This window comes from Lipotes vexillifer, unplaced genomic scaffold (assembly GCF_000442215.2).
Source record: "Lipotes vexillifer unplaced genomic scaffold, Lipotes_vexillifer_v1.1 scaffold387, whole genome shotgun sequence".
NCBI classification, from domain to species: domain Eukaryota; kingdom Metazoa; phylum Chordata; class Mammalia; order Artiodactyla; family Lipotidae; genus Lipotes; species Lipotes vexillifer.
In genome coordinates, this window is record NW_006795399.1 from 3,308,162 (window position 1) to 3,335,152 (window position 26,991).

The 26,991-nt window shown below is 40.0% G+C and overlaps 1 protein-coding gene across 1 annotated transcript; it reads left to right on the forward strand.

The window, feature by feature from the left end:
- Nucleotides 1-1,289: 1,289 nt before the first annotated feature.
- PRIM1 (DNA primase subunit 1) lies at nucleotides 1,290-25,971 on the forward strand. The gene is made up of 13 exons (XM_007467696.1): nucleotides 1,290-1,392; nucleotides 2,832-2,989; nucleotides 12,832-12,938; nucleotides 13,009-13,082; nucleotides 14,212-14,348; nucleotides 14,763-14,821; nucleotides 15,819-15,928; nucleotides 16,411-16,502; nucleotides 16,672-16,813; nucleotides 18,085-18,154; nucleotides 18,591-18,679; nucleotides 24,288-24,386; nucleotides 25,952-25,971. Exons 1-13 carry the CDS (start codon nucleotides 1,290-1,292, stop codon nucleotides 25,969-25,971), a joined length of 1,260 nt encoding a protein of 419 aa, XP_007467758.1.
- The last annotated feature ends 1,020 nt before the right edge of the window (nucleotides 25,972-26,991 follow it).

Below are 26,991 nucleotides of genomic sequence, written 5' to 3' on the forward strand. Positions count from 1 at the left end.
GACCCACAACCTGCCTGAAGCCTACCCAGGAAACCAACCCCCTCATCTATAATAAACAGCCCAGGAAGCCAGCCTGCTTAAGTCAGACTTGTAGGAAGTCAGACTGCAATGTCTAGTGATAGTCCAGGAAGCCAAATAACCCATATAACAATCTGCTCAAAATATCCAGGACTTGATTAACAACTGAGAGCTTCCCTAATTTTTGTCCCCACTTCCAACTTAGGACCAACCAGAGAAAGCCACATATGCACCCCTAACCAATCACATAGGATGCCCCTCTCTTGAGTTAGCCCACCTACAACTTACCCATGAAAACAGCCTTGAATCAGGACATACCTGAAACCTTCCCTTTTTTCACTATTAATCTTTTCCCCTCCTCTGACTGTCTATGAGTCTCTGCCAAAATACAAGTGATGGTGGCTGACTCCCTTTCTAAATATAGCAAGCTCTTGAATAAATAGCTTTTGTTTTTCTCATTTGGTTGGTCATCATTTATTTCCACATATTGAACCTAGTAATTCTACAAAGAACTAATTTCCAAACCCTCTTTAAAAGATATTGGTTGGGTTTCCCTGGTGGCACAGTGGTTAAGAATCCGCCTGCCAACTCAGCGGTCACAGGTTCGAGCCCTGATCCGGGAAGATCCCACATGCCACGGAGCAACTAAGCCCGCGCGCCACAACTACTGAGCCTGTGCTCTACAGGCCGCGAGCCACAACTACTGAGCCCATGTACCATAACTACTGAAGCCTGCACGCCTGGAGCCCATGCTCCACAACAAGAGAAGCCACTGCAATGAGAAGCCCGCGCACCGCAACGAAGAGTAGCCCCCATTCCCGCAACTAGAGAAAGCCCATGCGCAGCAACGAAGACCCAACTCAGCCAAAGATAAATAAATTTTTTTTTAATCTTAAAAGAGATATTGGTTAACATTGTTTAAATGTGTTGTTTCTAAAACAGTCATAAAGTTAGCGGAGAACATCTCTTTTACTTCATCTTAATAACCTAAATCTATATGCTCCAAGGCTCACCTTTAGGCAGAAGATATCTCTGGAACGGGCGCAGCGTCCCTCTGCCCACCTGAGCAGTGGAGTGTCAAAGCGGGCGGGTGGAGACCGCGGGAGCGCCTCCCTCGCTCAGGCGGACCTCCGAATGGGAACTACAATTCCCAGTGGCCCCTGCAGACCGTCGGCCGCGGCCACGATGCGCCTGCGCAGTGGCGGGGGCTCCGGCTGTGTGGTTCCCGCCATTTCTCGCGGCAGGCCTCCCTGGGTTGAGTTCCGCGCCTCATGGAGGTGTTTGACCCCGTCGAGCTGCCCGAGCTGCTTAAGCTTTATTACCGAAGGCTCTTTCCCATGGCGGAGGTGATGGAGGCGGGGAGCGGGGTGGGAAGTGGGTTGGGAGGGGAACGTGAGGTTTCAGGAGGGTACCTTGGAATGACAATATGAAGCGCCTCCCGTGCGCCAGGCGTTGTGCCGGGCACCGTCGTGCGTTATCTTGAGCCCTCCCCCTCACCTCTGAGGTGTAAATGGGCCGAGAGAGGTTGTAACGACCAGCCTACCGCTACGCATTGTAAGGCAGAGCCGCTGCTCCTATCACTCCTTGGTCAGACTCAAGTGGTCGGACTCACTTTCGGTTCGGTGTTTATCTGCAGCCAAGGGGGGTTACCGGGTCATAGCATGAAGCTGCAGAGGCGTGATCAGCTCAGGGACAGAGGGGCATTTCCTAAAAGAGGAGAGGTACTTAACTCTTCCCAGGAATTTACTAGTGCCCACCGAGGAAAGAGAGGTGGTATTACGTATTGAAAATATTTCTGCATCTTTTTCCTCATTTTTACTTTTCCCTGTTAGATGCGGGATGGTAAACCCCTTCAAATTAGGAACTAGTTCTTGTCTTTTTTTTTTTTAACATGTAGCACAGTGCTGAGCACAGAGGACTGATTAAAAATATCTTCTCTGGGGTGTGCTCAGAGCAGGGGGTCTGAAGAAATGGCTCATCTGTTTACAACACATCCGACAGGAATCAGGGTTCACTGTGACATGGGGCACAAAACTTGTGGCCTTCCTATGAACAGATACCCAACACGTATCCCCCCTTCACCTGCACGTGGCTGCTGGGCAGGACCAGTGGGACAGGGCTCAGTACTGGAAGGAAAGTTACAGTTTTCAGTGGGGGAGTTTGCCACCTGGAGCCTGTCCAGTCCACGTGTGGCTGGGCCATGAGTGGTGTTATAGGCATAAAGGCTTTGAACCCCTCTCTTCAAGGAAAAAAGAAAAATGATTCCGTGTATATGCCATTCTGGAAAAGGCAAAACAATGGAGACAATAAAAAGATCAGTGGTTGCCAGGAGTTTGCAGGGGAGGGGAGATGAATACATAGAATACAGAAGTTTTTATGAGCAGTGAATATACTTTGTATGACATTATAATGATTTTATGTCATCATACTATTGTCCAAACCCGTAGAACGTGCAACACTATTCACTTCATAAAGCGAACCCTAAGATGAACTAGGGACTTTGGTGATTATGATGTGTCAGTGCAGTTCAGCCTTAATTTAAAAAAAAAGTCTTAAAAAGAACACTCAGGGTAGACGTTTTTGGCAAAACCTTTGTTTCACTTTTATATATGTATACACATTATATATGTGTTTGTTGGACTGTGATGTAAAATGTGCTTTTTAGAATAAAAAAGTTTGCAGTTACTGTAGTTATACTGACAAAAGCACAAATTAGAAAGAAAAAATATATATCTTCTCACTGGTTAATGTTTTAATGCTCTGAGCTGGGTAAAGTACCAAATTAACTTTTAAAGTGTACATTTATTTTGCAGTGGTAAAGAATTACTTTCAACACCGTGAATTTTCCTTCACATTGAAAGATGATATTTACATTCGTTACCAATCCTTCAACAACCAGAGTGATCTGGAAAAGGAGATGCAGAAAATGAATCCGTACAAGATTGATATAGGCGCGGTATATTCCCACAGAGTAAGAAATCGATTTTTTATGTAGTTTGTTGTTTTTTAAACCAAGAATGGATTGGTGCCCCTAGCATTTTGAGATAAATTTTTAGAGCTTATTTTAGTTGAAGAGCCACAGATTGTCCTTTGATGCTTTACATTACTGACTGGAAATAGTTTGGAAGTGAATTGGTTGTATTCTCACTAGGACAAAAAAAAGAGTATCTGGCTAAAAGACTAGGAAGTCAGCATGGTTGAGCACAGAGGGCATTGGAGAGAATCATTCTTGATTTCTCTATTTCTCTCACACCTGTATCTGTTCACTAGGAAATCTCTTTAGCTCTAACATAACAATATCTAAAATCCAACCACTGCTACTAGTGCTGCTACCATCATCATCACCATCTCTAATCTAAATTACTGTAAAAACTTTCTAACACTTTGCTCCTGTAGACTCTAGACTCTATTCTCAACACAGCAGCCAGAAGGATCCTTTTAAAACAAGTAAGATTGTCATGATTCCTCTGCTCGAAACCGTTCTCCAGTGGCTCCCCATTTCACTCCAAGTAAGAGCCCCTCTCTCCTGTTCAGTCACTCCTCACCTGCCACAATGGCCCGTGCTCAAGCAGTTTCCACTGCCTAGAACCCATTTCCCCAAATATCTTCTTGGTTCATTCCCTCACCTCCTTCAAGTCCTTACTCAGTGAGGCGTCTACAGCCTGCCATTCCTCCTACCCGCTCACCTCACTGATACATTCTAAGTGCCTAGAATACTGCTAGGCAGAGAGTACACAGTAATTATCTGCTGAATGAATAAACATACCAAAATTGCCCTTCTTCCTCTCCTTAAAAATACACACATGGTGGGGAAAATATACACATGAAATAATAGCTTTCGTATGGAGCTTTTTCATATGTTGTATAACTTGTTTTTCATATCAATCCTCATTATTCTTTTTTTTATATATAAATTTATTTTGTTTATTTTTGGCTGTGTTAGGCCTTTGTTGCTGTGCGCGGGCTTTCTCTAGTTGCGGCGAGCGGGGGTTACTCTTCATCGCAGTGCGTGGGCTTCTCATTGCGGTGTCCTCTCGTTGCGGAGCACGGGCTCTAGGTGCGCAGGCTTCAGTGGTTGTGGCCCTTGGGCTCAGTAGTTGTGGCTCACGGGCTCAGCCACTCCACAGCATGTGGGATCTTCCCGGACCAGGGCTTGAACCCACGTCCCCTGCATCGGCAGGCAGACTTTCCAACCACTGTGCCACCAGGGAAGCGCCCTCATTATTCTTTTTATAAAGGAGAACTTCAATAATTTGCCCTAGGTCACACAATTTCTAAATGAGGGAGATAGGACCTGAATCCAGGTTTTCTGACTCTAAATTCCAGGGGAAGGGGAGAAGAAGAGGTAAGATAAGGCAGGCAGGGAAAATGCTTTGGAACAGTTTACTCCTCTTCAGAGGTGGAGATTAAAACTGAAGTCTCATGCTTCCCTGGTGGCGCAGTGGTTGAGGGTCTGCCTGCCGATGCAGGGGACACAGGTTCGTGCCCCGGTCCGGGAAGATCCCACATGCTGCGGAGTGGCTGGGCCCGTGAGCCATGGCCGCTGAGCCTGCGCGTCCGGAGCCTATGCTCCACGGCGGGAGAGGCCACAGCAGTGAGAGGCCCGCATATCGCAAGAAAAAAAACTAAAAACAAAAAACTGAAGTCTCTGTAGAAGGGTCAAGTTGTCACTCTACTCCTTCTCCCTAGCACAGAAGGGGGGGTATAGTGTCATTTTTTAAATTGGACCAAGACAGAGGCATCTGTACACCTTTTTTGTGTGTTTTGTTTGTGATTTTTATCAGTTACATATTCGCGTAGTTTACAGAATCAACTACTATTAATTAGGCTTTTTTTTTTTAAGGTCTCCTACTTTTCCCCCTAGTTTTTGCTCCCCAGAGGCAAGCATTTTCTTTTTACTGATTGTTAATGTATTTGTCTCCTTGTCTCTAAATAACATGATTATATTTCTTCTGTTTCTCCATTTTAAGTATTATCTACTGACTTTCCATTCTGGCAGATGAGAGTTTAGGGTTTTTTTAGTCTCACCCCCTACCCTCACCATACAGAGAACCTTCCTATTACCACATGCTCTTAGTATGTTTGTTAAAAATTAGGATTAGATCACTAATTCAACCCCAAACTGCTAATTATATAAATCTCCCAATGTATTCAGATCCATCAAGTATTTTGTCAGTTTCATCCTGAAGAAATTTCTCCTGCAGCCTTCTTAACTCCTCCTCTCTAAGCCTGACGGGTAAATATGAACTTGTAATCACCCTGGTTTCCTTTCACCTCTCCTGTGATCCTTGTTGCCTAGATCCTATGTTCTGTCTTTGGTTTACTCCCTTGTTTTGGTGGAGCACATCCTCCAGGAGATTCCTAAGAAAAGGTGCATGGAAGACAAAATATTTCATACCTTCTGTATCTGGAAAATGTCTTCATTCTATCTTTATGCTTAACTAATGATTGAGTTTGTAAATCATTTTCCCTCAGAATTTTGAAGACATTGCTACATTATCTTCGAGCTTCCAATGTTGCTGTTAAGAAGACTAATGCCATTCTGATTCCTGTTCCATTGTGTTGGACCTGGAAACTCTTAGGATTTTCTTTTAAAAAAAAATTTTTTTTTATTTCTTTAATGTTGTATCTGTTTTATTTATTTTTGGCTGCATTGAGTCTTTGTTGGTATGTGCGGGCTTTCTCTAGTTGCGGCAAGCGGGGTCTACTCTTCGTTGTGGTGCACGGGCTTCTCATTGAGGTGGCTTCTCTTGTTGCGGAGCATGGGCTCTAGGCACGTGGGCTTCAGTAGTTGTGGCGCACGGGCTTAGTTGCTCCACGGCATGTGGGATCCTCCCTCACTAGGGCTCGAATACGTGTCCCCTGCATTGGCAGGCAGATTCTTAACCACTGCGCCACCAGGGAAGCCCTGCTCTTAGGATTTTCTATCTATCCCCTCTGTCCCTAATGGTGTACATCTTTTTTCATCTATTGTGCTAGATACCTGATGAACACATATGATCATGAGCTCGTATCCTTCAATCCTGGGAAATTTTCCTTTTTTTTTTTCTTTAATAGACTTTATTGGAGTATAATTGCTTCACAATACTGTGTTAGTTTCTGTTGTACAAAAAAGTGAATCAGCCATATGCATACATATGTCCCCATATCCCCTCCCTCTTGAGCCTCCCTCTCCCACCCCTCTAGGTCATCGCAAAGCACCGAGCTGATGATCTCTCTGTGCTATGCTGCTGCTTCCCACTAACTATTTTACATTCGGTAGTGTATATATGTCAGTGCTACTCTCACTTTGCCCCAGCTTCCCCCTCCCACCCTGTGTCCTCAAGTCCATTCTCTATGTCTACATCTTTATTCCTGCCCTGCAACTAGGTTCATCAGTACCTTTCTTTTTAGATTCCATATATATGCGTTAGCGTATGGTATTTGTTTTTATCTTTCTGACTTACTTCACTCTGTATGACAGACTCTAGGTCCATCCACCTGACTACAAATAACTCAATTTCGTTTCTTTTTATGACTGAGTAATAGTCCACTTTGTATATGTGCCACATCTTTAGCCATTCATCTGTCAATGGACATTTAGGTTGGTTCCAAGTCCTGGCTATCGTAAATAGTGCTGCAGTGAACATTGTGGTACATGTCTCTTTTTGAATTATGGTTTTCTCAGGGTATATGCCCAGTAGTGGGATCGCTGGGTTGTATGGTAGTTCTATTTTTAGTTTTTTAAGGAACCTCCATACTGTTTTCCATAGTGGCTGTATCAATTTACGTTCCCACCAACAGTGCAGGAGGTTTCCCTTTTCACCACACCCTTTCCAGCATTTATTGTTTCTAGATTTTTTTGATAATGGCCATTCTGACCCTTTTTATTTTTTTAAATTTATTTTTTAGTTTTATTGATCTTTGTTATTGTTTTCTTTGTTTCGATTTCATTTATTTCTGCTCTGATCTTTATGATTTCTTTCCTTCTACTAACTTTGTGTTTTGTTTGTTCTTTCTCTAGTTCCTTTAGGTGTAAGGTTAGATTGTTTGTTTGAGATGTTTGTTATTTCTTGAGGTAGGATTGTATTGCTATAAACTTCCCTCTTAGAAGTGCTTTTGCTGCATTGCATAGGTTTTGGATCATCGTGTTTTCATTGTCATTTGTCTCTAGGTATTTTTTGATTTCCTCTTTGATTTCTTCAGTGATCTCTTGGTTATTTAGTAACGTATTGTTTAGCCTCCATGTGTTTGTGTTTTTTACGCTTTTTTCCCTGTAATTGATATCTAGTCTCATAGCATTGTGGTCAGAAAAGATGCTTGATATGATTTCAATTTTCTTAAATTTACTGAGGCTTGATTTGTGACCCAAGATGTGATCTATCCTGGAGAATGTTCTGTGCGCACTTGAGAAGAAAATGTAATCTGCTGTTTGGATGGACTGTCCTATAAATATCAATTAAATCTATCTGGTCTATTGTGTCATTTAAAGCTTGTGTTTCCTTATTAATTTTCTGTCAGGATGATCTGTCCATTGGTGTAAGTGAGGTGTTAAAGTCCCCCACTATTATTGTGTTACTGTTGATTTCCTCTTTTATAGCTGTTAGCAGTTGCCTTATGTATTGAGGTACTCCTATGTTGGGTGCATATATATTTATAATTGTTACATCTTCTTCTTGGATTGATCCCATTATCATTATGTAGTGTCCTTCCTTGTCTCTTGTAACAGTGTTTATTTTAAAGTCTATTTTATCTGATATGAGTATTGCTACTCCAGCTTTCTTTTGGTTTCCATTTGCATGGAATATCTTTTTCCAACCCCTCACTTTCAGTCTGTATGTGTCCCTAGGTCTGAAGTGGGTCTCTTGTAGACAGCATATATATGGGTCTTGTTTTTGTATCCATTCAGTGAGCCTGTGTCTTTTGGTTGGAGCATTTAATCCATTTACGTTTAAGGTAATTATTGATATGTATGTTCCTATTACCATTTTCTTAATTGCTTTGGGTTTGTTATTATAAGTCCTTTTCTTCTCTTGTGTTTCCCACATAGAGAAGTTCCTTTAGCATTTGTTGTAGAGCTGGTTTGGTTGTGCTGAATTCTGTTAGCTTTTGCTTGTCTGTAAAGCTTTTGATTTCTCCATCAAATCTGGATGAGATCCTTGCCAGGTAGAGTAATCTTGGTTGTAGGTTTTTCCCTTTCATTACTTAAATATGTCATGCCACTCCCTTCTGGCTTGTAGAGTTTCTGCTGAGAAATCAGCTCTTAACCTTATGAGAGTTCCCTTGTATGTTGTCATTTTTTCCTTGCTGCTTTCAATAATTTTTCTTTGTCTTTAATTTCTGCCAATTTGATTACTATGTGTCTCGGCGTGTTTCTCCTTGGGTTTATCTCTGTGCTTCCTGGACTCAGGTGGCTATTTCCTTTCCCATGTTAGGGAAGTTTTTGACTATAATCTCTTCAGGTATTTTCTTGGGTCCTTTCTCTCTTCTCCTTCTGGGACCCCTGTAATGCGAATGTTGTTGCATTTAATGTTGTCCCAGAGGTCCCTTAGGCTGTCTTCATTTCTTTTCATTCTTTTTTCTTTATTCTGTTCTGCAGCAGTGAATTCCACCATTCTGTCTTCCAGGTCACTTATCCGTTCTTCGGCCTCAGTTATTCTGCTATTGATTCCTTCTAGTGTATTTTTCATTTCAGTTACTGTATTGTTCATCTCTGTTTGTTTGTTCTTTAATTCTTCTAGGTCTTTGTTAAACATTTATTGCATCTTCTCGATCTTTGCCTCCATTCTTTTTCCGATGTCCTGTATCATCTTCACTATCATTATTCTGAATTCTTTTTCTGGAAGGTTGCCTATCTCCACTTCATTTAATTGTTTTTCTGAGGTTTTATGTTGTTGCTTCCTCTGATACATAGCCCTCTGCCTTTTCATCTTGTCTTTCTGTGAGTGTGGTTTTTGTTCCTCAGGCTGCAGGATTGTAGTTCTTCTTGCTTCTTCAGTCTGCCCTCTGGTCTGACCCTTTTTATTTTTAATATAATTTTTCCTACCTATTTTCTCTGGTCTCTAGAAATCCTAAAGGCGATTTTATGTCTTAGACTGGTCTTCTAATTCTTTTTTTTCTTCCTTTTTTTTTTTTTTTTTTTTCTTTTTTTTTTTTTTTTTTTGCAGTACGCGGGCCTCTCACTGTTGTGGCCTCTCCCGTTGTGGAGCACAGGCTCCGGACGCGCAGGCTCAGCAGCCATAGCTCACGGGCCCAGCTGCTCTGCGGCATGTGGGATCTTCCTGGACCGGGGCACGAACCCGTGTCCCCTGCGTCGGCAGGCGGACTCTCAACCACTGCACCACCAGGGAAGCCCTTTCTTCCTATTTTTTAGTCTCCTTTTTCTCTACTTTCTGGGCAATTTCCTTTAGAGTTTTTCATTTCTGCTATTATATTTTCATTTCCAAGAACTTTTTTTTAGTACATCCTGTACTTTTTTCATTGATACATCTTCTCTCACTGAGGATATCAATGATAGTTTTTAAAATTTTTTTCTGTTCCACAGGCTCTTTTCTCTAAAGGTGCATTTTTTCTGTTTTTTCACTCTTTCATATCAGAGGTTTTCCTCATACGTCTGGTAGTTTTTTGCTTGTTGCTTATATTTAAGAATAGAGTACTAAAAAGCTGATTGGAGACTCTGTATACATGGCTGAGATTTCTTTACTACAGAGTGATCTGGCTGGGCTGTTTTATTGGGGCGAATCTCTGATGTCAATTTCTCTAGGTCTTTGCTAGAATGAAAACTCCAGTTGATCACTTATCTATTCCTAGAGCCTAATAACAGTGCGTGGCACACTTGGACAGAGTCTTCAGAAAGGAATCTTCCCGTCTCCTGCCTGGGGTGTTAGTGGAAGGGTACAGAGGAGAGGGCTGGGTCTCAGCATTCCCCATGTAAAGGTCTAATTAATCCTCTGAATATCTGTACAACACATCCTTCTTCAACTGTGCCTGTTGTCCCCTCCCCAGCCCAGAGACCCTCTGTTTCACACTCTGCAGATAATAATTCAGGTGTCTTTGCCAGGGAAATGGAAGCACAGTCACCTAGCTCCACGGAGTAAGTTTAGCATTATGGGGAACTAACTGCTTCATAAGTAGATTTTAAATCAATCCTCTTGTTTTTAATCTCACCTCCAGAGATGCCTGTTGTCACCTATTCCTGAGACTCTTGGGGATTCTGAGGTATAAATTGGATTCCTTCTTATTCTTTACTGAGAGCTGAAGATTCGGTTTTTTGGTTCTCCTTATAAAAATTGTGGTGGTATTGTCTCCTCTCAGGTTCTTTTTTTTTTTTTTCCAGGACACCTCTTTATTGTGTTAGAAAAGGTTGGTTGCAACAGTTTCTCTAGACATGGAAGGCAACACTGTCTCCAGACCCAGGGGGACCAGAAAATTTATAGCATCAGAGGAAAGCCAGGGCAGGAAGCCAGAGCCTACTAAGGACAGAGCTGGACTTAAGACCAGAATATTTTCTTCCCCCTGCTCCTTACCCAAGCTCAGGGTTCTTGCCCCAGCTTCAAATGCCAATACATCATCCTTCACCCCAAGATCCTCCTAGCTACCACAATTCAACAAAGGTGCAGTTGGGGAACTTCAGGGTGGGAGTACAGGCTGTGCCCCTAGCCCCGTGGCCTTTGCTCACCCTGAGGTACCCAGTGCCTGTCCCTCAGCCAGCTGTGCCTCCTGGGGAAGGGCCTGGTCATGCAGGTCAGGCAGGGAAAGGGGCTGCTCGGGTCAGCACCAGGCCCCTCTCTGGTTCTTTTTTAAAAGACTTACGCCAGGGCTTCCCTGGTGGCGCAGTGGTTGAGAGTCCGCCTGCTGATGCAGGGGACACGGGTTCGTGCTCTGATCCGGGAAGATCCCACATGCCGCGGAGCGGCTGGGCCCGTGAGCCATGGCCGTTGAGCCTGCGCGTCCGGAGCCTGTGCTCTGCAACGGGAGAGGCCACAACAGTTTGAGGCCCGCATAACGAAAAAAAAAAAAAAAAAAAAAGACTTACGCCAATGAACTTACTTACAAAACAGAAATACAATCACAGAGACTTCACTGGCGGTCCAGTGGTTAAGACTCCGCGCTTCCAACGCAGGGGGTGCGGATTTGATCCCTGGTCGGGGAACTAAGATTCCATATGCCGTGAGGCGCAGCCAAAAAAAAAAAAAGGAAATAGGGTCATAGATGTAGAAAACAAACTTACGGTTACCAGGGGGGAAAGGAGGGGGGAGGAATAAATTGGGAGATTGGAATTGACATATACGCACTACTACATATAAAAGATAACTAATAAGGACCTACTGTATAGCACAGGGAACTCTCTACTCAATACTCTGTAATGACCTATATAGAAAAAGAATCTAAAGAGTGGATAGGGACTTCCCTGGTGGCCCAGTGGTTAAGACTCTGCACTTCCACTGCAGGGGGCTCGAGTTCCATCCCTGGTCGGGGAACTAAGATCCTGCATGCCAAAAAAGAAAGATAAAAAAGAGTGAATAGGGGCTTCCACGGTGTGCAGTCGTTGAAAATCCGCCTGACAATGCAGGGGACACGGGTTCAATCCCTGGTCCGGGAAGATCCCACATGCCGTGGAGGAACTAAGCCTGTGCACCACAACTACTGAATCTGTGCTCTAGAGCCCGTGAGCCACAACTACTGAGCCTGAGAGTTGCAACTACTGAAGCCCACGCACTGCAACTACTGAAGCCCACGCGCCTAGAGCCCGTGCTCCACAACGAGAGAAGCCACCACGATAAGAAGCTTGCGCACTGCAACGAAGAGTAGTCCCCACTCGCCACAGCTAGAGAAAGCCCTCACGCAGCAACGAAGACCCAACACAGCCAAAAATAAATAAAATAAATAAATAAATTTTTTTTTAAAGTGGATATATGTATATTTAAAACTGATTCACTTTGCTGTACAGCAGAAACTAACACAACATTTTAAATCAACTATACTTCAATAAGAATTAAAAAGTAAGTGAATGAATAAAAGACTTGTGCCTTTCTTTAAAAAAAAAAAAAACGGGCTTCCCTGGTGGCGCAGTGGTTGAGAGTCCGCCTGCCGATGCAGGGGACACGGGTTCGTGCCCTGGTTTGGGAAGATCCACGTGTCACGGAGCGGCTGGGCCCGTGAGCCATGGCCGCTGAGTCTGCACGTCTGGAGCCTGTGCTCCGCAACAGGAGAGGCCACAACAGTGAGAGGCCCGCATATCGCAAAAAACAAAAAACAAAACAAAAAAAATTTATTTTTGCACAGGTTTAGAGAAAGCCAAATAAGTATTTGTATTCAGTCCACCTTCTTTACCAGGTAGTCCATCGCCTCAAAGGAGATTACTTACAGCTTGAACCAGACTAATGGAGAGACCTTTTTGAATTATTGAAAATTTTAAAATACATTTCTGTTACTTATATGTCCAGTAACAATTAAAGGTCCTTAAAATACCTTGCAGTAGGGCATTAATTATTTGTACTTTTCCTTATCAGAAACCTAAAAACTCATTGTTACGATTTCTATTGATCAACAAATGTTTATTATACAATGTCATATATGTCAATTATATCTCAATGGAACTAGAAAAAAATATGGTAATATGTATTTATCACATCTTGTTTTAAGTAGATGAAAGTTACACTGTCATCAATTCTGGTTGTATAGGATCAAGTCAGTGAGCTTCAACTGACATAGACTTGGCATTATATGGTTTCTTCAATTCTCTTTGGCCACTTTTTCTGTGTAGGTAGAAAATAAGCATATCTGGCAGCATGGCAGCTGTCATAGAAACTGATTGTTATTTTGTACTTGTAGCCCAATCAACACAATACAGTGAAGCTGGGAGCTTTCCAGGCTCAGGAAAAAGAACTGGTGTTTGACATTGACATGACAGACTACGATGATGTGAGGAGATGTTGTAGGTGAGTTCCACGTGTTTTGATGGTAGGTGGGTGGTGTCACTGACAATGAGTAATGATGATTCTGCTCCAGTTCTGCAGACATATGTTCTAAGTGCTGGACCCTCATGACGATGGCCATACACATCATTGACCGAGCATTGAAGGGCAAGTATTAACAGTATCTGAGTGGGGTCAAATGCGAGAATCTGTTTTCCTCTGAATATTAACCTGTCTATACCATTTTATAGTCAAATCTCATAAATCCCTAACATGTTTCTTTCAAACATATGGTAGGGAAAATAAAAGATTAGAATAAAGTTGTAGTTAAAACTTTGATAAAGCTATTGATCAAATCATTTAATTTTTTCCCAATTCAATCTATTGAGCAACTCTTGCAAGCTAGGTACTGTGCTAGATGAGGGAACTATGAAAGATAACAATTCTTACTTCAGGTAGGTTATGCAGTCTAAGGAGGAAACAAGAAAATTCAGGATAACATATGCATTAATATGCACGGGATGCTATGGGGGTATAGAACAGCAGGAGTGCATACAGGAATGGGAAGAGATTAGATGAGAAGAGGCTTCCTAGAAGAGGTGATGATGAGGATGATAATGATAATAATAATAGCTAACTGTTATATAGGGGGCTTATGATGTACCAGGCACTGTTCCAAACACTTTAAATTTATTAACTCTTTTAATATCCCTAGACTGGGTCTTTAGAGATAAATGGCAGTTGGTCAGGGAGAGAAATGGAAGTACTGGGGCATGAAGACATTCTTAGCAGAGAGACCAGGATAGGTAAAGAATTGAAGGCAAGAGCATGGGGGGCATGGGAAACTATTGGTTTGGCCAAAACGTTCATTCGGGGTTTTCTGTAAGAGGTTACAAAAGACTCGAATGAACTTTTTGGCCAACCCAATACAAATAATGTACAGTTGACCCTTGAACAACGAGGGTTTGAACAGTGCATGTCCACTTATACAGATTTTTTTTCAATAGTAAATTCTACAGCACTATATGATCTGTAGTTGGTTAAATCTGCAGATGTGGAACCGCAAACAGAGGAACTGATGCAGAGGAACTGTTTCTATGGAGGGCCCACTATAAGTTATACATGGATTTTCGACTGGGGAGCTTTGGCACCCAAACCCCACTTTGTTCAAGGGTCAACTAATATAGTTAAGATGAGTACATGTGGATAAGAGGTTAAAAAAATGAAGCTAAAGAAGTAAGCAAGAACCAGGAATTCATAGATTTGTTTTAAAACCTATTTTTTCTCCCCTCCTCAGAGGACTTTGGATTTAAACATCGTCTCTGGGTATATTCTGGAAGGAGAGGTGTTCATTGCTGGGTCTGTGATGAATCAGTTAGAAAACTGTCCTCTGCAGTACGTTCTGGGATAGTTGAATATTTGAGTGTTGTAAAGGTAAGGTCTTCTTAATGATATTTACATTTCTTTGTTTGCTAGATATGACCAAGCCTGGTATGTTTAGTAACAAAATTAAACTATCTTTTAAGAATTTTTATTTCAGAGTAGGTGATTTTACCAGTAGATCAATTAAAATCATAGTAGCTACATTTTTTAAGATGCTTCATATTTTGCTGTTAAGCATCCCCCTTTGTGGCATAAGGAAGATTAGTTTACTTTTCTGGTTCAAGTATGTCAAGTAAAGTTAACTCAGAAAGTTACATGTATTGAGACTATATAAAATGTCATCCAAGGTTCTATACTTTGACAGAATTTAATCAATATCTTTAGAACACGTTAAAGAAAGTTTTAATTATTTCATTTGTGTTACATAATATACACGAAGTGTTTTTGTGATGGTTTGTTTTTCAGGGTGGTCAAGATGTTAAAAAGAAAGTTCACCTAAGTGAAAAAATTCATCCTTTTGTCAGGTCTGTTGGAAAAGACTCCATGAAGTTTAAGTTGTGTCTGATTTACCTGCATGTGCTTTTAGAATTACCTGATTAATTTTGTCTCCTGGGGTAGCATTTTACAATAATAATAGCTAGAGTTAATTGAGTGTCTGTTTTATATGCTCCAGTATTCATGATAGGTGCTTCACAAATATTCTCATTGGTCTTCACAACAACCTCATTAGATACATGATGATATCTCCATTTACAGATGAGAGAAGTGAGATTTGGAGAGATTGTATAATTTGCTTGGCTTCACACAAGTAATTATTAAATTCAGGATTCATGTCCTGGTCTGCTTGATTCCACTGAATTCACTACTTCTCCAGGATAATGGAAAGAGGATTTGTATTAGGAGTAAGAATCCCTATTCTGCCAGTTTAATACAACCTTGATAAATATTAGAGCCTCTGTTTCTTATCAGTATAGGGAGAACAATGTCTGCTCCATCTATCTCACAGAGTTGTGGCAAAGATAAAATGAAACAGTAGAGGGACTTCCCTGGCGGTCCAGTGGTTAGGACTCTGCGCCTCCACTGCAGGGGCCGCGGGTAAATAAATAAACAGTAGATGTGAAGTCTATTTTCAAACTGCTAAGCACTGTATAAGTGTTGAGATGTTAAAGCAAGCAATTCAGAGTAGAAACTATAGACTGTATCCCACATCCTACTACTGATGTATTATTATGCTGTCCTGACTTGGTTGCTTTCCACCCTTGTTACAAACTAATGATGCGTGGAGTTTAAGAAGTAAACATTTCTTGAATATCTAGTCTAAACCAAGTATTATGCTAGGTTCTTTCCCCTTAGAGTGTCTCATTTAACTCTTATAACCCTGTGAAGAGATGTAATTCCAGTTTTATCTAGTTAAGTTTTAGAAATTCAGTGAAAATAAGTACTAGCCTTCCAAGTGGACAAAAGCCATGTGGCATACGTGTTGCTAATAGTGTTGGGACTTTGTTATTGTTATTCCTACAGAAAATCTATAAACATAATAAAAAAATACTTTGAAGACTATGCCTTGGTTGATCAAGATATTCTTGAGAATAAAGAAAGCTGGGATAAGATTTTAGCCCTTGTTCCTGAAAATATCCTTTCCCAAGACCATTTCTATGTGAGCTACTTGTATTGATCTATGATATTATAAGTGTGTTCCGCCTACATATTCTCATATGTTTATAAGTCTAATGTTTTTACACAAAACATCTCCTGTGTTTCTCTAGTCTGGAATACAATAAGAAGCGAGGCCGTTTTGTAAATAAATTTCCTCATTTTGAAAGTTGATCCTCCTAAAATTAATGACTACTTAAAGGATGTGGGATAATCCTCAAAATATGTACAGACCAGGGACCAGTTTTACCTTAAACTTTACAGTTATTTTGGCATTCTTTGTTATATCTAATATAGTTTAACAAGGGAATTTCTCTAAGGATATGTGTTTAATATTTGCGTTTTAGAAAACAATAATTACTTTCTATGTGAACTTTAGATATCCTTGTGGTAATACATACTGAAAATAAGTTGTTCATTGATGTGCCCTAAATGAGTGTGTTCCTTAATGACCCATCACCAATGCATGATGAACTTCAACAAAGCTTCCAAAAGCATCACAATTCACTTCAGCGCTGGGAGCATTTGAAGAAAGCAGCCAGCAGATGTCAGGTATATTCCATTGAAATCTGTGTTACAAATACAATAATGCAATTTTTAATTAAATTCTGATTGTTTTGCTTACTAAGTTAAAGATGGTTGAAGATCACTTTTTAACCACTTTAAAGAAATCCTCAAAAATTCCTACTGATCCTCACGCTGGATTTGCATCTACTTTTAGAATAACAGCAAAAATGACAAATGTGGACCCTGGCTTGAGTGGGAGATCATGCTCCAGTACTGTTTTCCACGACTGGATATCAATGTTAGCAAAGGAATCAATCATTTACTGAAGAGCCCTTTTAGTGTTCATCCTAAAACAGGTACTATGTAAAGAAAGTAAGGAAAATAAAAGAAAAATCAAAGTTATTTTTTGTTTTAGAAAGCATATCACTGGGTGTGAATGTCTGAAATAGTAAAGGTTGAAGACTTGTTCTGTCAGCTAATGCCCGTGTTCACTGACTTTTCAATTGTTGATTAGTAGCTGCCTGATGAGTTTCCTCTATGTAAATAATTTTTAGTTGGGTTTCTGAGGTTCATTGTTAGAAGTAGAGTTGGAGAGGAACTTAGAAATCACAGAACAATAGCTCTCATTGTACAGATGAGAAAACAGTGGCCCAAGAGGTTAAAGTGACTTGTCCACAGTCTTAAAACAAATTGTGGGGAATACCCTGGTGGTCCAGTGGTGAGGACTTGGCGCTTTCACTCATGGAGCCCGGGTTTGATCCCTGGTCAGGGAACTAAGATCCTGCAAGCCTCGCAGTGCAGCCAGCAACTTTGTTCACTTTGTTATAAAGCAGAAACTAACACACCATTGCACAGAAACTAACACACCACTGTGCCACCAGGGAAGTCCCATAAATAATTTTTTTTTAAATACACCCAAATTGCCTTGTTTCCTTTAGTAATCTACAGTGACTCTGTAGTGTATACATTTATACAGCCCCTTTTCAGACCTGCCAACACATAGGTGTCTTTTCAATTTCAGCAAATAACTCAAGGTAATGAAATGAACTATTTCCATCTATTCTGTTCCATTTTGAGGACTCTAAATTTGAGACTGTTGTACTTAAATATAGGAGGATATAGGGAATAGGAAGATAGAAATAAAAGTAGAAATAACAGCAACTAGGTAATAGCTCAACAGTCTTTCACATCTATTTTTTGGTGTTTTGTTAAGAGAAATAAAAGACACACCTAGGGCTTTCTTGGTGGCACAGTGGTTGAGAGTCCGCCTGCCGATGCAGGGGACACGGGTTCGTGCCCCGGTCCGGGAAGATCCCACATGCCGCAGAGTGGCTGAGCCCATGAGCCATGGCCGCTGGGCCTGCGCGTCCGGATCCTGTGCCCCGCAGCGGGGGAGGCCACAGCGGTGGGAGGCCTTTGTACCACAAAAAAAAAAAATGACTATGAATTAATTATTGTTAAAAAAAAAAAAAAAAAAAAGATGTGCCTAAATACTGTTCTTAACAGATGAGTCTAACCCTCTTTTCTAAGCCTTAGATTAAAATTTTAGCCAAAAATAACTCATAGGAGACAGCTTATAATGATCTGTATTCCACAGTCTTCAGTTTATAACTTTTGATTCTCACAGGTCGCATTTCTGTGCCTATTGATTTACAGAAAGTGGATCAGTTTGATCCATTTACTGTTCCAACCATAAGGTATGTTCCAGATTACTGATCACTCATTTTTTGTTTGTGATTGTTGTTATAAATGTGACGTATGTTGGATTAGATCCCTTCAAGAGAGGCAGCTTCTCTGAGGCTGTATGATGATGCCCTGGCAGAGCAACATTTCCTAGTGAGTTCCATAGAAAACAAGTTTTTCAGCTGCTATTATGCAAAAAAAGAGTTCAAATAAGTTTGGGAAATGCTGACTTAAGCAGATTAAAAGTTCTTTACTACAAAATTTCCTGGTCTTTAATATGCTAATGTGCATGGAAAACTCCAAGAAGAGATTATCGTGTTTAGAATATCCCAAATTTAGTTGGCCACACAAGTTTTTCACAGAAAATCTTGTGCGATTCATGTGCTTTCATACACTGGGCAATGTTGACCAAGAACCAACTTTAAAATTATCTTATTCTACTATCTGTAGTTCCATTTGCCATGAATTGGATGTTATTTCCACTAAAGAAGAAGAAAAAGAGAACGGAGCTGAATCTGATATCAAACATAGAACCAGAGGTAGGTTAATATATTGAAGTCTTACTTTAACATAATCTTTCTATATAGACATCTTTCTGTGACTCCAGTAGTTAACTCACCTTGGATTCAGACCAGAATAGATCAATGTTTATCCTGAAACCAGCTCAGTAACAAATAATATTATAGCAATGTTTCTGTCCTTCATCAATTGCCCGAATGGTGCTGTTGAATCCAATTTGAGTCAACAGATATTCACAAGTAACATCTGAATGCCAGGATCTATATTGTAAGATTAAATTGTCAGTTGGTTTTGATAGTTGTTTGAATCTCACAGTCTTTTTTTTTATATATACAGCAGGTTCTTATTACTTATCCATTTTATACATATTAGTGTATATATGTCAATCCCAATCTCCCAATTCATCCCACGACCACCACCACCCCCTGCCACTTCCCCCCCTTGGTGTCCATACGTTTGTTCTCTACATCTGTGTCTCTGTTTCTGCCCTGCACACAAGTTCATCTGTACCATTTTTCTAGGTTCCACATATATGCATTAATATACGATATTTGTTTTTCTCTTTCTGACTTACTTCACTCTGTATGACAGTCTCTAGATCCATTCATGTCTCTACAAATGACCCAATTCCATTTCTTTTATGGCTGAGTAATATACCATTGTATATATGTACCACGTCTTCTTTATCTATTTATCTGTTGATGGGCATTTAGGTTGCTTCCATGACCTGGCTATTGTAAATAGTGTTGCAATGAACATTGGGGTGCATGTGTCTTTTTGAATTATGGTTTTCTCTGGGTATATGCCCAGTAGTGAATCTCACAGTCTTATATTCAACAACTATTTATTTAACAACTACTATATATGCAATATTTTGTTCTCTACTTTGTTTTTATATCTAGATGAGTGTTCTGTTAATTACATGTCTAAACTGTGATTGAATTGTATATTCAAGAATTTGAAGGAGCTGGGAATATAAAACTTCCTGTTAGTGAAAGTCAAATCTTATACCAACACCCAAGAGACACTATAGCAGTAGAGTCCAATAATACTTTCTGTGATGATGGAAATGTTATGCATGGCCCAAATGGTAATCACTAGCCATATGTGGCTTTTGAGCACTTGAAATGTGAGAAACTGGATTTTTAATTTCATTTAACTTTAAATAGCCTCATGTGGCTAGTGACTACTGTAATGGGCAGTGCAGATCTCTCATCTCTGACCTTTTTAGTCAAATGTTGCTACCCTTTTTTCAGATTCCAAGTTCAAATATCACTTCATATATTCTAGCTCTAACATAATACGTAAACAAGTACATTCCACCATCATTATTTGTAGAATGATTACAAGCATTCTGTTTAAAATATTGGGGAAAAGTCTCCAACATAAATAAACTGGAAAAAAGAACTCAGGGAAAACAGACAATGCAAGGAACAAGGAAACCTTTTTTGGTTTTGTTTTGTTTTGTTTTGTTTTTTGTGGTATGTGGGTCTCTAACTGTTGTGGCCTCTCCCGTTGCGGAGCACAAGCTCTGGACGCGCAGGCTCAGCGGCCATGGCTCACGGGCCCAGCCGCTCCACAGCATGTGGGATCTTCCCGGACCAGGGCACGAACCCGTGTCCCCTGCATCGGCAGGCGGACTCTCAACCACTGTGCCACCAGGGAAGCCCAGGAAACCTTTTTTTAAAAAAAACGATATCTGGTCTTCCCTGGTGGTGTGGTGGTTAAGAATCTGCCTGCCAGTTCAGGGGACGTGGGTTCAAGCCCTGGTCTGGGAAGATCCCACATGCCACGGAGCAACTAAGCCCATGCACCACAACTACTGAGCCTGTGCTCTAGAGCCTGCGGACCACGGCTGCTGAGCCTGCGTGCCACATCTATTGAAGCCTGCGCACCTAGGACCCTGCGCAACTAGGGCCCACGCACAGCAACGAAGACCCAACACAGCCAAAAATAAAAATAAATATAATAAATAAATTTATATTAAAAAGAAAAACGATATCCTCAGAGAATAAGAGAAGATAGTGTATCCATGAAACAAGACCAGAATGCTATGAAAAAGAAACACTCAGAGAATAAGAAAGAGATCTTAAAAATCAAAAAAATCACCATTTGAATAAAAAATTCAATGGAAGGGCTGGAAGAGAAAAGTTGAGATTTCCCAGAAAGTAATACAAAAAAAGACAAGTTAGTTGTTTTTTTAAGGAGAAGAAAGATGAAATTAAAGACTGGTTCAGGAGGTCTAATATCTGACAGAAAAAGAATAAATAAAACAGGGAGGAAAGAATTGTCAAAATTATATAGGACAACATCCCAGAAATGAGCCCTTTGTTGAAAGGGCTCAGCATAATAAGAATGATGTGCCTACACTAAGGCACATCATTTTGAAATTTAACACTGAGAATTAAGAGATCTTAAGAGCTTTCAGACCCCTTCCTACTATCCCTCCCCAACAAAAAAGCCATAGAGCTAGGAAGAATGGCCTTAGATTTCTAAGTAACAATGGAAGTATTCATTTTTAGAAGTGAATGCTAGGAAAGAAAAAAGTAGTTGCCATTCAAGAAGATGGAGAGGTCAGAATTAGGGCAGGAGGCTACTATTTTTTTCCACTATAAACCTGTTAGGACTATTTTACTTTTTTTAACCAAGTGTATATATTACTGTAACACAACTTTTAAAATTTAATATTACCTCTTTGTGGACATCTTTTTCCTTTGTTCAGAGGTTTTGAGCAAGCAAGTTTTGGCTCCCTATAAGGAGAAGCTTTGTAATAAATACAAGTGTTCAAACATAAACTGCACTGCCTATCATTTCAAGTATTCATAAAGGCTAATAGCCATCAGTAAATCAGGGATGCTCTAGAGGTAGTGGGAGGCTGGAATAGGTGATATGTAAGTTCCTTATTATTTCTTTAGTTTCTGTGATTGTAAGCTTTTGTCCATTTTCAGATTAGTACCATTTGCTCCTTCCCTCTACTTCTCAAATCCTGGAATGTTCTCCACTCTCCTCTCTCTCTAATTAAATCTTTTTTATAAGACCTAGTTCATAGCCACTCAGTCAACTTTGATTGGTCAATTCCATTTTTCTTTTTTTTTTTTTTAAATTAATTTTATTTATTTATTTTTGGCTGTGTTGGGCCTTCGTTGCTGCATGCAGTGTTTCTCTAGCTGCGGCGAGCTGGGGCTACTCTTCATAGAGGTGCACAGGCTTCTCATTGCGGTGGCTTCTCGTTGCAGAGCACAGGCTCTAGGCCTGTGGGCTTCAGTAGTTGTGGCACGCAGGTTCAGTAGTTGTGGCGCACAGGCTTTGTTGCTCCACATGTGGGATGTTCCTGGACCAGGGCTTGAACCCATGGCCCCTGAATTGGCAGGTGGATTCTCAACCACTGCACCCCCAGGGAAGCTCTGGTCAATTCTTTGGACTCATACTTATCCATATGCCTGTTTGGCCTTTAATTATATATTGTTTTCTATCACTACATATAGGAGTTGTTTTTCCAGTTCATTCCAAAACTTCTTGAGGGAATTCCCTGGCAGTGCAGTGGTTAGGACTCCGAGCTTCCACTGGGCCCCGGGTTCCATCCCTGGTCGGGGAACTAAGATCCTGCAAGCCACACAGCATGGCCCAAATAAATAAGTTTTTAAAAATAAAAACTTCTTGGGCTTCCCTGGTGGCGCAGTGATTGAGAGTCCGCCTGCCGATGCAGGGGAAATGGGTTCGTGCCCCGGTCCAGGAAGATCCCACATGCCACGGAGCGGCTGGGTCCGTGAGCCATGGTCACTGAGCCTGTGCGTCCGGAGCCTGTGCTCCGCAACGGGAGAGGCCACAACAGTGAGAGGCCTGCGTACCGCAAAGAAAAAATAATAATAATAAAAAATAAAAACTTCTTGAGACCAAGTAGTATGGCTTATACATTTTTATAATTTAGCATAGTACTCAATATATTGTATAATAGGCAGTTGTAAATATTTGTTTAATTTGTATTTGTTTAATAATTATATGGAGAGCTTATTATATATTCTGCAATGGTGAAACAAATATAGAGGCCTTCATCCAAGGAGCTTACAATCTTGAATTAAAGTTTCAAAGTACAATGTGGTTGAACCCAAACTAAATTGTTTCTTTGGTATAAGTTTATTTATCTTAAGAAAATTTATATATTAAAAATTTAGAACAAAATTATAATCTACTTTCATAATTGCCACAATTGAGATATTCATCCTTAATACTCTCATCAAGATTCCTTTTCCAGTCCCAAGTAAGTCAGATAACATTTACTAAAAAAATTTTTAAGTATAGTTTCTTTTTTTGTTTTGTTTTCTGTTTTAAGATTTTTTGTTTGTTTGTTTAATTTTTTGGCCATGTGGCATGCGGGATCTTAATTCCCCAGCCAGGGATCGAACCTACACCCCCTGCAGTGGAAGCATGTAGTCTTAACCACTGGACCAAGGGCGAAGTCCCTAGTTTCTTTTTTTACTCTTTCCAGTAAACTATTATGAGGACTCTTTTTTTTTTTTTTTTTGCGGCACGCAGGCCTCTCACTGCTGTGGCCTCTCCCTTTGCGGAGCACAGGCTCCGGACGCGCAGGCTCAGCGGCCATGGCTCACGGGCCCAGCTGCTCCGCGGCATGTGGGATCTTCCTGGACTGGGGCACAAACGTGTGTCCCCTGCATCGGCAGGCGGACTCTCAACCACTGCGCCACCAGGGAAGCCCCTATGAGGACTCTTAATTCCATGCAGACAAAATCCAAATCTCATTTTGACCTCAATTAGATTTTTGCCTCCTCTGGGTATTAATTATAGATTGTTTAATTAAATGGATGATTAAGATTCTGTATTCAAATTTTTATGTACATTTTTAAGACTATTTTATAGATCAAAGAATACCTGTACTTAATGAATGTGACTATCAACTTCTGATTGTTTTCAGAAGGCATGGCCCTGACTTCACATTTTTAATGTTTTGCTCTGTTGGTAAAACTATTTATTATTAAAGCCACAATTTCTAAAGAAAGGAATGTTTGATGGGACTTAACACATAGCAGTAGATGATGCTATGACTGACTGCTAGAGTAGATGTGTACATGTGGTTTGGATGTTTTAGAGCAGCACCGTCTAATACATTAGCCACATGTGGCTATTAGCCACAGATTTTTTTTAATTTTAATTAATTTAAACTTAAAAACTGATAATCGATTCAATTATTGGAGAACTTTTAAGTATGTTTGGAAAAATTAGTTATATGAGCTTTTTTATCTATATTTTATAATTTAAATCTAGATCAAGTATTTCCAATGACAATATAGTATCTAAATTGAGATGTACTTTAAGTACAAAGTACTAGATTTCAAAGAAGTGTGAAAGAATGTAAAATATTTCAATCTTTATCACATGTTGTAATGATATTTTAGATGAAATGATATTTTAGATATAATGGGTTAAATAAAATACATTATTAAAATTAATTTCACCTTTTTAATATGGTTACTAGAATGTTTTAAATTACACATTTCTTATTATATTTCTATTGGACAGCACTATTTTAGAGAATTTTTACAAGAAACTTATACTTTCATGTTATTCTTGCTGCCAAAATGCTAATTATAATTCATGGTCTTCATAATTTAGATTACAAGAAGACCAGTCTAGGTCCTTTTGTAAAAGTTTTTGAGCAGTTTCTTGAAAACCTGGATAAATCTCGAAAAGGAGAACTTCTCAAGAAGAGTGGTAAGATTCTATACCTTTCCCTTATAGCTATTTAGGTCTTAGTACAGGTAGTTTAAAACATCCAGCAAGTGAACAATTTTTAGAGCTGTAATCTTTCTCCTCTCAAAAAAAGTTACTAGTTTATCTCACTATCCTTAGTATTTTGAAAACTGGGGTCCCTTAATTCAATTCAGCACACACTCATTTTAACACCTTCTATGTGTCAGGTACTATGAGGGAAACAAAAATGAATTATACAAAGATGAATTCCACATCATGGCTCCTCTGCCCTTAAGGAGTACTAACTGGTACAAAACAAAGAAGTACAAAATGCTAAGAGATCTCATCTGATTGAGAGAACCTGAGAAGATTTTATATGAAAAGGGTGGTGTTTGAACTCTATTTCAGTGAGCTGCTGTACAAATTCTAATCCCCAATGCTAATATATCATACCTTGAGGTATGAGTAGGATTTCCGCAAGCAGAGATTTGATGAGGTAAAGGTACAGGTGGGACAGGGAAGCTATTAAAGGTTTTTGAGAAAGGGAGTGCAATGATTTGTAGTTTTATCTATAATAGAAAGATAAATCTAGCAACAGTATATCTGGGGAGAAGCAGGGGATAGACTAGAGCCCAAGAGATCAATTGAGCTATTAGTATTAGGACAGTAGAGTTGGAGATCTCCAAAAAGTGCAAATACTGGAGCCATCCTTAAAACTTGGTAATGATTTTTTGGAAGTTGAAAGATCTAAGTAAAAGTGTCACAGAAGCCAAGGGAAAGGAAAGTTTCAAGGAGATTATCAAGTGTCAAATGCAGTAGAGAACTGATAAAATCCTATTGGATATAAGAGCGAGAAGGAGGTGCTAGGAGGATAGCAGTGTCAAAGGAAGTGTTCTTCGAATAGGAGACGCCTGAGCATATGTGTAAGCCAAAAGGAAAAAATTCAACGGTGAATATTATTCAAGAGATTGATGGATACCATAGAAAACTGGCAGTGTTATAAAAATACAAACTCCCTTTCCACTTCATTTTTTTTTTTTTTTTTTTTTTTTTGGGGTAGGGGGGCCTCTCACTGTTGTGGCCTCTTCCGTTGTGGAGCACAGGCTCCGGACGCGCAGCCTCAGCGGCCATGGCTCACAGGCCCAGCCACTCCGCGGCATGTGGGATCTTCCCGGACCAGGGCACGAACCCGTGTCCCCTGCATCGGCAGGCGGACTCTCAACCACTGCGCCACCAGGGAAGCCCTCCACTTCATTTTTTAACAAAATGTGTGGTGGTTAAAAAGTAGTGCCTAAGATAATGCTCTACTCATAGTAGCCACTCAAATATGTGCTTGTTGAATGAACAGTGATGACTCTGAACTTGGAAAGCCTCATTGAAGCTGCCATTCCAACTGGTGATATTAAGTCCTTTGTATTCTTGTTCTGTACTAGCTCAGCCTATAATGTTGGCTTCAGCAAATGTGAAAGCAAATCTTTATGCATGATGTGAATTTAATGGAAGCATTAAGCAAATCAGGATGTGAAATAAATGGGCTTTGTTTTGTTTTCCTTTACTATCCTTGATAAAAATCTGTTCTATTTTAGATTTACAAAAAGACTTCTGAAGATAACAACTCGCTTTTTACCAATGTGGATATCTTCTCCCTTCAACCAAGAATCAAATACTTCAAGAGCCATTTAATAAATATAGCAGAACTGTGTATGTGTCTTAATGCTCAAAGCAAAATTTTCTTTTCTTGAAAAATAATTATGTTGAAAAGATTCCTGAAACCACCAAAGGAGAATATTCAGGTTCCTGGAAGGAGCAATAATAGGATATAAGTGGATTGCAGATTAATTTGTAAAATTTAATATTATAATTCTAAGATTTCTGATATAGGTACTCACTTCTACCAGTTGCCATATATGGAGGTAAGTGAGCAGTAATATGCCCAAGATTTTGATGTCAGTTCACCAGATTCAGCCTCCATATTTCTAGGTGAATGAGCGTTTTGTTCTTAAGTCTTAGACACTTAAGTCAATTATACCTGGAGTGTGTATTCAGTCACTCCCTAATTTTGCTTACTGATATTTTTATTGGTCAGGCCACACCCCGCTGCTTGTCTTTTAAAAAATTATTTTAAAATGAGCATCTACACCTACTAAAACTTTAGTTCAAAAGATATGAGTTACTATGTTACAATATTAGGGCCTAGTATTTTTTACAACTGTTGGCAATTGTAGCTCCTAACTTCTTCCCTCAGAACAATTTTCTAAGCAATTTAGAAAAAATAACCAACTTTACCAGCATAAAACCTTTTGTTCTTGTCAAAACACGTGGACTCTCTATATCTCCAGACACTTAAATTTAATTTTAAAGGTTTCATTTCTTCTGTATTTGATTTCATGTGATAGATTCTGAAGTGTCAGATTTCTTTTGCCTGGTTTTACAACCAACCTAACAAAACAGTCATTCTGGTTTACATTCTGTCTTTTGAGAAACACTGAGAAGCAAGCTATCAGGCTGGTGCTTTCTGTGAGTTATGAAAATTTTCCTTCCTTTGCACTACCTATAACATTGTTTTCTCCATTGCCACAGTCCGTTTTTGTTTTTGTTTTTGTTTTGATTTATATAAAACAAATTA

What these genes read in the sequence shown, in the direction of transcription:
- PRIM1 (XM_007467696.1), top strand. Translation starts at nt 1,290, where the DNA reads ATGGAGGTGTTTGACCCCGTCGAGCTGCCCGAGCTGCTTAAGCTTTAT. An exon ending in GCGCGGTATATTCCCACAGA is followed by an intron (nt 2,990 to 12,831) that starts GTAAGAAATCGA and finishes TTGTACTTGTAG; the next exon opens with CCCAATCAACACAATACAGT. An exon ending in CATTGACCGAGCATTGAAGG is followed by an intron (nt 13,083 to 14,211) that starts GCAAGTATTAAC and finishes TCCCCTCCTCAG; the next exon opens with AGGACTTTGGATTTAAACAT.